Raw genomic sequence first — 11,025 nt, forward strand, 5'->3', positions numbered from 1 at the left:
AACGACCACCAAGGTTTGATAACAGAACCACCGTGGTATAACTTGTATCATTGATATAACATTTAAGTTCTATAGAAAGTGGATTTATGATATTAGTTTCGATAATGTTAACTTTGTGCTTGCCTTTTCCTTTTCAGACAAACACTTCTTGTCCAGAGAGCAGACCCAAGAAGAAAAATTTCTCAACAGGAAAATACTGCAAGGCATATGGATGTAAAAGCTCAAACTACATTCAGGTGGATGGGGAGACAGTCCTGTCTAACATCTCATTCTTCAGTGTCCCCAAAAAAGTACTTGACAACAAAAAGAAACTTAAGCACTGGGCGTCTCTGATCAAAAGAGACATTTCTGCACTTACTAGTAACCAGAGCTCAGTGGTTTGTGAAAAGCACTTTGAAGACTCTGACATTCTGAGATGGTCAGGACATGGACTTAGGCTGAAGACGCCAAAGCTCAGAGAAGGTAAGTGAACTTTACAAACTGTAAATGCAGAAATTTTTCGCTGCTGTATCTAACTTCAAATTATAAGTTTTGAATATGTATTATCAGGGCTCGAAATACTACTAGTACCTGCGTATGCAGGTTAGTGCAGATAAAATTGGAGCTGTGCAGGTATTTGTGATGTCTACCTGCACCTAACCTGTACTGGTCCCAAATACTAGGTTTTATACATAAACGTCATATGATGTAGGTGTACGTGGATTGTTATTAGCTAGCTGCATTGAATGTTACCACTACGACCTATTAAGTAATATTCTGTAGAAAAGAAAAACAATTCTAGTATGGACTATACTGTACTTCCAAAATTCAGAGTGGTGCAGGTAAAATTTGTCTGGTGCAGGCTATTTTTGATGTTACCTGCACCAGTGCAGGTATGCAGAAAAAGTATTTTTAGCCTTGATTATGCATGTCATTGTCACTCATTGTGTGTCTTGTTAGTCTGTCTTGCTAACAAGAGGCAATTTCTTATCATTTATGAGAAAAATTCCCATGTTACATTTATTTCAGGCGCCTTACCTGTCCTTCACTCTTGGGTGACAGTTAAACCAAAGAGACCAGCTCCAAAACAGAGATGTTGGCCTCCCCCCAAGAAACTCAAAGGACCTAAGAGTAAGAAGGTATGTAATAATCATACCAAGTTCAATATGCATCTTAGTATGATATTGTGTTACTTTTATATGGCACAATTTATCAATGTATTTTTGTGAATATCAGCTGAGGAACATTTAATGTTTGTGCTTGGACACATGGCTACAATTGTTAAGTGGACGTCAATTGTTAAGAATGTCTCCCAACTGTAAGATTTGTTTGTATTGCATTTTAGTTTTAGATATTACTGATCTACAAGAATACAGTGCTGTGCATTAGTACTAATGCATCGTTATTTTCCCTCACTTTACAGATTACTGCATCAGAGGTTGGCTCTTCTGTGAACAATTCAGCAAATGGTTCTGCTCCTGACCTCCACACCACCATGGATGCATCTGGTTCAGGACTGGACCAGGAACTAGATGATCATCACAATTATGCCATCCGCCTACGTCACGATAGCAGACTGGAAGGAGACAACGCCAGACTGAACAGTGTTGTTACACCCATGTGTGCTCATTTGTCGAGCAGTGTACAAGGTGGTGGTGAAGATTTTCATGGAGCAAGTGACCATGTCAGTGAAGGGGTAAGTACAGTGCTGTCTATAGTCACTAAACCTTACTTTCATAGATTGTGGTACTGGTAGGGCTTTAAGAACATGAGTCCAAAATTGATAGGAATAAAAATTGTCATAGCTTGAGTGTGTGTATGTGTGTATGTGTGTGTGTGTGTGTGTGCGCGTGCATGTGTGTGTAAGTGTGCGTGTGCATGCATTTGTGCATATATATATGTGTTGATACGAGAGTTCATGTATCTTTGTGTATAGGTGTACTCTGTCTTATTTATGTGTGTGTCTGTGTGTTTGTGATTGTGTCTGTGTATGGTCTTTGTGTGTTGTATGATACATGTTATGTGTGTGTACTAACTAGGAGCTCAACTGTGAGGCTGCTACCAGTTGAACTACAGTAACATCCCTTAAGCACAACTTATTATTGTTCTTACAGGACAGAAACCCACCAATGACAGGCATCCTAGGCTTCTCCAAGGAGACGACCCTTGCCCTCCTACCCAGGATGAAGGTAGAGGAACTACAGTCAGAGCTGAATCGGAGGAACATCGTGGTGGCAGCCGGGTACAGGGCGAGGCGCAAGGGTGACTTGGAACATGTGCTGAGAGAGGTCATGACAAAGGAGTATGAAGCAGAAGAAGACGAAGGAATGGACATGATCATGAGTAACACTAGCCCTACATTCGAGCACGGCTGTAGTAACACTAGCCCTACATTCGAGCATGGCTGTAGTGACACTAGCCCTACATTCGAGCATGGCTGTAGTGACACTAGCCCTTCATTCGAGAATGGCTGTAGTAACACTAGCCCTACATTCGAGCATGGCTGTAGTGACACTAGCTCAGCATTTGAGCACGGCCATTGGCTTGAAATGGGGGATGGCAGCCAAGTGCCTTCAGCACCGAACAATGACCAAACTACTTTGCAAAATGTTCGAGAGCTTCCTCAAGAGCACACAGAAAAGGAAGAGACATCTAGCTGGCAAGCAACAGACATGGATGTCTCTGAGACTCCAAGCACTGATACAAGCCTTCGACAGATACAAGTAAAGAAAGAACCTATGGAACTACTTGAGTTTGAACAGTACACATACAGTGCTGTAGGAGTGACAGAACCATTAACAAGTCTAACCCAGCACCTAGGAACTGTACTTGGGTCACAGCCCAATTCTGTAAGTTCTCAGGACCCGATGGTAAGAATTAAGACAGAGCCTGGTGTGGAAGAAGAGACAGAAGATGAGCAGCAGAACTTAAGGAGTGAGCCCTGTCCTTCTTCCCTTGGACAACTGTCTCAAGAACAAGTCAAGGTAGAGGTTTCCACAGAAGAAGATGACCAGCCTTCAAGTTCAAGTAAAGAACCCGAAAAGGTGGGCTGACTGTGGCTATTTTCCTCAGATTTAGGGTTGGACTTGAATGACCATTCCACTCCAGAAGGGAGTACATTTTGTGTTGTACTATAATTCCTCAGAGAATAAGTTGTTATTCGTGAATACCGCAAATACCACAAGTCGAGGCCTGAACATAAACACCTCTACATGAAAACATTTCACAAATATCTAGAGGCAGCAGTGGACAATCAAAAATTAGCTGCATAGCTCCAATATTTGGTGCAGAAAAGGTGCACATGCAAACAGTATTGGTTGGTTTTGGTTATTGGGTCGGCCGACTACTCACTCTTTGCAGCCAGGGGCTGAATTGCGAGGAGCTTACAATAGGCGGGGCTAAGCTCAAGCTCTGTTATTCAAGTGACACCAGGTATGTTGAACTTCTTTTTTTAGGCCGTCCATGTGATGTTAACCAGGCCAATAAAATGTAGAGTCCCTGCCTGGTCAAGCGACGAAATAAGGGCACTTTTGAAGTTCTTGTCCCTGCCATCGGAGGGATGGGACCCAACACAATCCACTGGATGGCCAAAAATGAGATCACAGCATCCTCTCTGGTCCAAGGCTGCTCAGTTTGTGCAGGAAAATTCGAGATCATCAATTCTACGAACTGGTAAGTTATTTTGATCATGACCTTGTACTTTATTCAACTTTGACCCATTGTGATATTTCACTCCTTTATGTGAGGAAAGGACTAAATAGGTTCTTACATTTTACATGTACATCTGATGTTTCCTTGTGAATCTTGTTTCAGTTGGGGCAGTGCAGACTCAAGTCTCCAAACACCTGAATTCATTGTACCCCCTTAGTGCTGGAGGAAGACTTGCAGCAGAAAGGTAAAAGTGTGCAGGGTAGTTAGTTTAATTATAGACTCTCCTCAATTTGTTTGGGCTACTTCTTTTGTCCTTATGTATCAAGGAAACAGCACTCGTTATTACTGATCAGGCCTCGAAGTACTTTTTTCTGCATACCTGCACCTCTCTGAATTTAGGAAGTATGGATCATACTAAAATTTTTCAGGAACATTGCTATTTGTTCTTTTATGCCTTACAGGTGGTAGCAGTCAATGCAGCTACCGGTAATAACGATCCATATACACCTACATCATAGGACATTGATGGACCTGTGCAGGTTAGGTGCAGGTTGACACCACAAATACCCCCACAGCTCCAGTTTTATCTGCACTAATCTGCATATGCAGGTGGTATCTCGAGCCCTGCTGTATGCATATAAATTTGCTTCTATTACAAACTACAATGATTTATGTTTATGCATTTTTTATGTTATGTAATCCATTTCAGGCTATGGGGATTTCTGAGCAAGAAAGCCGCACCAGTCCCCGCAGCCCGGAGCCAATTCGGAGGTACATGGATGCTGGAGCACAGACAGAAGAACAGTTCTTAAAGCCGCATTTGCCAGTGATCCAAGAGACGTCAGCCCCAGTGCCCCAAGGGATCTCAATCCCAGAGCCCAATGGATGCTAGTCTCCAAGCAGATCCTACGGTAGCACAAGATAGTATCAAAAGCTGGCAGAGGAGTGAAGCCGGCCTATTAGTGTGTTAGGCTGCCTGATGATAGCCATTGACCGTTGTGTTCTTTGGCAGATCATATGTTAGCCATACGTACTCCTAGGCAAGCTTCACTCTTCTGGCAGCTTTTGATGCTATCTTATGCTACCGTAAGATCTGCTTGGAGATTAAATGGATGTCGCCCCAGCGCCTAAGCTGCAATCATTTCTTCATCCCCCCTTGTGACCCACAGATGGACAGGTGAAATTGATAACTCGAGCAAGTAGATATGGCCATGTTGATCCGATGTGGCTGTCATCGTTTTTTTTTGTACGTTGAAGACAGGAAAAAATTAAACATTCTTGTTTGGCATGCCGTACTCTGTGTGTTAAGTCATTTGTTCAAACTTCTTGACCACTTACCGGTCGATACCATAATGAAGGGTACTTCAATTTTTTTTACAATTTTTTTTTTCATTTGCATGTTCTCATAGAATGCCAATCATAATTATAGTTTTAAGACATTTCAAAATATGAAAATAGTTCTGAGGTTCATTTAGGACAAATAATCCACAAGTTATGTGAAGTCAGCTGCATCATCACATCTTGCTAATTCTGTCTTTCTGAAATAGAGGCAGAGACGTTTTCCCAAAACTATGAAACTCTTCAAGCAAGGCATGTCAACCCCAAAATACAAATTGGTGTAAACCACAATCAAACTAACCAGTACTATGAATCGTAGAAAGCAGCTGTAAAATGAGAAAATATATGCCATAGATTGCAAGGAAAATGTTGGAAAATGTATGACAATGTCATTTGTATTCCCAACCATAGAGCAGGTAAATGGCACTTTGAAATCTTCTTGTCCCATGTACATGTGCAATCCTATTCTCTGCTGGGTTCATTAATAGATTTACAATGGGATTTAGGAATATACCTTTTGGTTCTGGGGGTGGTAACTCACTATGGAAGCGGTTCTCAGCGTTTAATTGGCAATTTGCACTGCAGTTCTCAAAGGCAATAAATGTATTACTGAGTTTTGGCCAACATTATGTTCACCTCATAATATGTTCTTCTTATACTCCAAATGACAAACTTTGATTTTCGAATATGGGAACCAACTGTACATAGAGAGGGAGAGAAACTGTATATTCGATTGAAAACGCTTGTAGCACAGATGGTTGTGGTTACAATTGGTAAAAGGCTTAGCAGTGCAAATGCGATGATTATCATAAAAATTATCATAGATAACATTTAATTCCTTACAGTATTTTGCTCAAAGTAAGAGGAATACATAGTCTAGTCCAATGATTTTTAAATTTGAAGAAAATAAAATTTTCGATTTTTAAATTAAAAGACTACTCACAGACAATTATAAATGTATGTGTCAACGATGCAGCTTCCTCCTTCCTTCCATTATTAAATTATTGCTTTGGCCGCGTTTGTTATCATTTTTAATCTAGCATGCTTTTCCGGATTATAATTACAGTTCTGATACAATGTGCATAATTGTGGACATGGAAGCCTGGTAAACTAATATACTTCAGTAACCAAGAGGAAGAAACTTAATTGCTTCTAGTATCAAGGACAAATTTACAACAAAGCTTTATAAAGCAAACCTTCACGCAAGCATTGGCAGTCTGGTGATATCTTGAGCGCTAGCAATATCCGTGTTAACCGCGTTTGGTTGAATATTGATAAGCCTCGATAATTTCGAAATTGAGAAGGAAATAAGAGAACGGTCGTGGGTACAAAGCACCTGCCAACTGTAAATTGTCAAGTAATAAAGACATCTATCAATACCAGCACGGTTCATGATAACAAATACACCGATAGCGACGGAAACGTACAACGTTGTGAGGTATATAATCTCACGAAAAACGCAGAGTCAACTGCGTCATACTTTTATTGGTTAGACTGATATCAGAAATGTGTTAACGTCTCTATTAAAAGTGCCAAACTTTATGGGGTAAGGCTAACGTTACATTTCCAATCCGGGGCCCGGCCGAAACGAAAAATAGAAATGTATAATTAAAATATACACAAATAATGCCCACGACTATTCTCTTTACGTCTTGTAAAGTTTGGTGTCTTTTATGTTATACTTTTCGTTCCCGGAAGCTGCACGGCCGGGCCCCGGTTTGCAAATGTGACGTAGGCCTCAGCCGCGATATCGAGGCAAACAATCATTTCCGAAAAGGAAAGAAAATGGTTTTCTGTCAACGATATCGATGGACCCGTTTTATTTTCAACTTGATACTCTATGCTTCATACTATATGCAAGGTAGATCTACATGTAATGGTGGTAGAGACTTGACCATCACGGGTATGAACGGACGACGCGTGGCTTCTCTCAGTATCATTACGGCTTTAATTTAAGTGTGAATGATAAAGTGAAGTCACTCAGGGTCATTTCCTCGTAAAAGTAAACAACGCCACAGAATACCCAGGCCGTACGGCAAACACGATGTGCTCCCACTATCATGTGCGCCATGCGTTATCTTTATGGCACCCGATCTAATTTCGTACGCAAAGCATAAAAGTGGCAAAGAACGGCCACGGCTACAGTTGCTGACCAGCAGTTTGAAGAGTATTGTACTCCACCGTGAAGCTGTGCAACGATGCGTTCCGTTTTTCTTCTCACCACTACGACTCTGGTGCTGCTGAGCACGACTGCCTACGCCTGGCTGTACGACACGACGTCTGTCGACTGTCTGCAGTCTCAATGGACAGAGTGGATGAAGGTAGTATAAAATAGCTCCTGTCTTATTTTTCACGATCGTTTGATGACACCCAGGTTAATATTACCTTTGGAAGTGCCTCAGTATATCTTTGATCAGTATGTAAATTACGTGAATTTCAATTAATACTTCTTCGGAATGAACCTGTGATCATTTATAAATAGTGTGTCTTCACCATTCAATTTGTTTTACCACTGGATAGCCCCTATACAAAGAGGTAAAAGATGGTCTATCTTTGCGACAATCTAAAATATTAAGTATTCAGATATTATAATACACCTGAGTCGGGGGGAATATGCTGCATTTAAATTTTTGCCATTTAGCACCATGGAAGAAATCTTGATCGCTCTCTACCAAGCTTCATCGTTATAGTTGATTCAAGAAATGGCATCGTTTTGCCTTTCCTTGTGAAACAACGTAACGCCCTGTACTGACCTTCCTCAAGAAAATCCTTTAGATTTTTAGAGAGTCGCAGCGACTGCCCGTCCTTTAACGTATCAATTGCTTACCATATTAACGATATGGTCTCTCAAGGTTGGCTACAACACCCGCCTCCGTTCCAGGGTGATCCTACGTCACCCGTCCAACGGCGGGACTGGTTGCGGTCCTAACGAGGAAACGGAACAGCTGCCCGCAGGTAAGACCATAAAAAATGAAATGAAAGTGGAGCTGAAGTTAAGTTTGGGTATCCCAATATTCTTTAACAAGCAAAAGGTATCGTTACTTACATGTAGTGTCATGGTAATTATCTCATTCAAAAACTTCTACACGATATGTTATTTTGTAAACACCTTGTCTCCAATGTAATTTTCATATGATGTATCATGGTACTTCAAGTGTATGATTACTGCAGGAAGAATAGATGAAATATTCAGCTAATTAGATGTGAATACAAATAAACTAAAATTTGAAGTCAAAGTTCCATTTGACCAAAACTCTACGTACTGTACATTAATAAAAATATTAGGACGATTTATCAAGAAGAAATTTCGATAGAATTCATCTTCATCGTCATGCTTTACTTTGATATCTCCAGGTGAGACGATCACCCCCCAGGAAACGGCACGAGCCTTCGACACGTTCTTCCTGAAGGGTCAAACCAGCCTTACCCGGAGCCCCGAGAAAGAGCGAGATCTGCTCGTCATCCTCGATGAGTCTGGCAGTATTACATGTAAGTTTCTTGTGTATATTATATATTTGGAGAATATCAACCACCATCACATAAGGTAGCAATCAGCCAAAGCTACGTACAGGGGGCCCATGGTTTGGAACAACTTGAATAAAACGTTATTTTTAAGTTCTGTATCACTGTTTTTTTATTCAAGAGTAACACTGAAATTGATTTTATAAATCAAAATTTAACGTTATCTCATTACCCAACTTATGGCAAATTCATTATTGTACTGTTTTCTCACTATATTGCTTTATCATTTTGTTTAATTGATTTATTTGAATTGTTGTAAGTTGATAAAGGGTTGCCTTTGCATACGCATAAGTGTCCGGCCTCCCTTGAACTGTTATATCTTATTTATAGTTGATTGTTATGCATTTATTATTTTCCTAGTATGAAACAAATAGAATAAGCCAGAAGCAGTATCTCTTGGTGGAGCTTTTTTGAATCAGTTCAATATCTTGAATATGATAAAAGATTTGAAACGTTTGAACAACTTTAGTGAGGTAGCGATATGAATGAGTTGATGGGTTAGAACACGTCAAATACAATGTTGAAAAGGCCAAGATTCTAACCAAAACCATGAGCTGCATCACTCAGCCTTCGTTGTCTGACACGTCTGACACGTATACTCCATATTATCTAACAGCTCCGGTTTTCTACGATGCAAGGGACGCATTGGGTGAATTGCTGGGCTATATCTGCCCCGGTATAGGCCCAAATTATCCATACCACCAGGTACTAACTTAAGTCTTTTCTGCCTTTACCTTGTATAACTAACTTGTACAGACTGATGAACAGCGTAAGGTGCCATCAATGGCCTTACCTTTGGGGAGTTGGTTTGGGCTGGAAATTCAAGAACGTTATGATTAATTACATTTGTCTTGTTCAAAGAAGTATCTAAATGCATGTGTCCTCCCACATGATAATGTTTGGCCTTTTTTACGCAGGTCGCGTTCATGACCTTCAGCTCGAGATTCACAGAGCACTTTGACTTCAATGACTATGGTACCTACGCGGGCGTGAGAAATGCAATTTCGCAGGTCACTTATTCAAGTAAGTTTATTACCATTATAGCATGGTATTCAAACCTATGATAGCTGCCAACTCTATATAGTTTTGCTCAAGAGGACGAAGAGATTGAGCAGCTTGGATAGGATAAAATAACGAGGTCAGACATACTACTTGCATCGCGATGCATTCAGCACTGTATTTATTTTTGATCATGACTGGATTAATCATGTTAAGGACATTTTCTATTATCACGGCTTTGGACATACATGTATATGGATGAAATCTTATAAGTTTTTTTTTTTTTTAATTTAGATTGTATTTACCACCAAATACGCCTCCGGCTACAAGACACATGATTTGTTTAGTTTGTATTAGAAAGATATGATTCAAAACTGTCTTTTCTTAACAAATCGAAAAAAGACGTTATGAATGACTGAAGCTGTATATAACGGAGAAAACGATGAAAGAAAACATGACGATATATAGTAGACAAGTATATGAGAATCATACACTTTTTCTAACATTGACAACCTAGGTGGCGGTACAGCTACTCACGAGGCCCTTGACTACGCCCGAACAACCATGTTCGCAAACGGAGACTTCAGCGTCTCTACCAAGGGACTACGCTCTGGGTCTCTGAAGGAGGTCCTTCTGATCACCGATGGGCAGCCCAATGACGCCTCTGCAACTGTAGCGGCGGCTCAAAGGCTACAAAACATCGGTGTTTCTGTATTTGCTCTGGGTAAATAAAATCAAATCAAAAAGGATCACATTTTCTATTCGCGAATGTTAAATGATTGCTCCAGGCACCTAATTTTACCATTGACCATATACCACTATTTCTGTAGGATTTTGCTTTGTTTTGCCAGACAGACTAAAGAAGAACTCTCATCAACTATTAATTGATTGTCGACCAAATGTTTATCTTGAAGGCATCGGCAACGTTGTCAACAGCCACATGGAGCAGCTGGTTTCAGAACCAGAGTACAAACACATTTTCCACCTCGAGTCCTTCGATGACTTCCACACCATGGTGGAGGCCGTGGAATCGGTGTACAGTACTGGTGAGAGATGCGTCAACCTTAACCCGTGGAGTCGCCGTGGAGTGGCATGAGCTTCGTTTTTATGTTGCGTCCGTCTGCGTCGTTAAAACAACGTTCAGACATGCTTGAACAAATTCTGACAATAGGTTGAATAAAACATATTGATGAATATCTGTCCCATAGTGTTGTTTTTGAGTGTACACTACTATCTCAGTCTCCATTGCCAATTCGTTGATAGTAATGTCATTATCTATAACTGTTAACTCCATACCAAGCCTAATACGAACCACGTTTGGACCGGTGCGTACTTAAGGTTATAACTTTTGTGGGGAAGGTGAGGGGTGAAGAACCAAGGAGAATAAGTGTAAAGTAGCCTGCCTCATTTTATGTTGAACATAAAATGAGGCAGGCCACTTTACAACAGTTGAACAGTCTCCTCAGAAGCCCACTACATATGCCTTGAAGGATCTTTGATACTAACCCTGTATCCAAACCTACTAAGCTTTTGTCT

The 11,025-nt window shown here is 40.6% G+C and overlaps 2 protein-coding genes across 3 annotated transcripts in view; both read left to right on the forward strand.

Annotated features, from left to right (window-relative positions):
* LOC118420791 overlaps positions 1-5,884 on the forward strand; it is a 32,746-nt gene extending 26,862 nt beyond the window's left edge. Inside the window, exons 2-8 of one of the 2 annotated variants that reach the window (XM_035827785.1) lie at positions 138-462; positions 1,009-1,118; positions 1,403-1,675; positions 2,094-3,023; positions 3,435-3,651; positions 3,793-3,873; positions 4,338-5,884. In XM_035827785.1, coding sequence (XP_035683678.1) covers positions 138-462; positions 1,009-1,118; positions 1,403-1,675; positions 2,094-3,023; positions 3,435-3,651; positions 3,793-3,873; positions 4,338-4,522 — 2,121 coding nt within the window. In that variant the 3' untranslated portion in view covers positions 4,523-5,884. Of the gene's footprint in view, positions 1-35; positions 463-1,008; positions 1,119-1,402; positions 1,676-2,093; positions 3,024-3,434; positions 3,652-3,792; positions 3,874-4,337 lie in introns of those variants that run through there. The other variant, XM_035827784.1, reaches the window with a different exon arrangement.
* A 1,210-nt stretch (positions 5,885-7,094) lies between these two features.
* Positions 7,095-10,683, forward strand: LOC118421278 (matrilin-2-like). The gene is made up of 7 exons (XM_035828503.1): positions 7,095-7,289; positions 7,821-7,923; positions 8,323-8,457; positions 9,107-9,195; positions 9,408-9,513; positions 10,007-10,213; positions 10,404-10,683. The coding sequence occupies exons 1-7, from the start codon at positions 7,167-7,169 to the stop codon at positions 10,583-10,585; spliced, it is 945 nt and encodes a 314-aa protein (XP_035684396.1). The 5' UTR covers positions 7,095-7,166; the 3' UTR covers positions 10,586-10,683.
* Positions 10,684-11,025: the final 342 nt, after the last annotated feature.

This window comes from Branchiostoma floridae, chromosome 8, assembly GCF_000003815.2.
Source record: "Branchiostoma floridae strain S238N-H82 chromosome 8, Bfl_VNyyK, whole genome shotgun sequence".
In the NCBI taxonomy this organism is placed as follows: Eukaryota; Metazoa; Chordata; class Leptocardii; order Amphioxiformes; family Branchiostomatidae; genus Branchiostoma; species Branchiostoma floridae.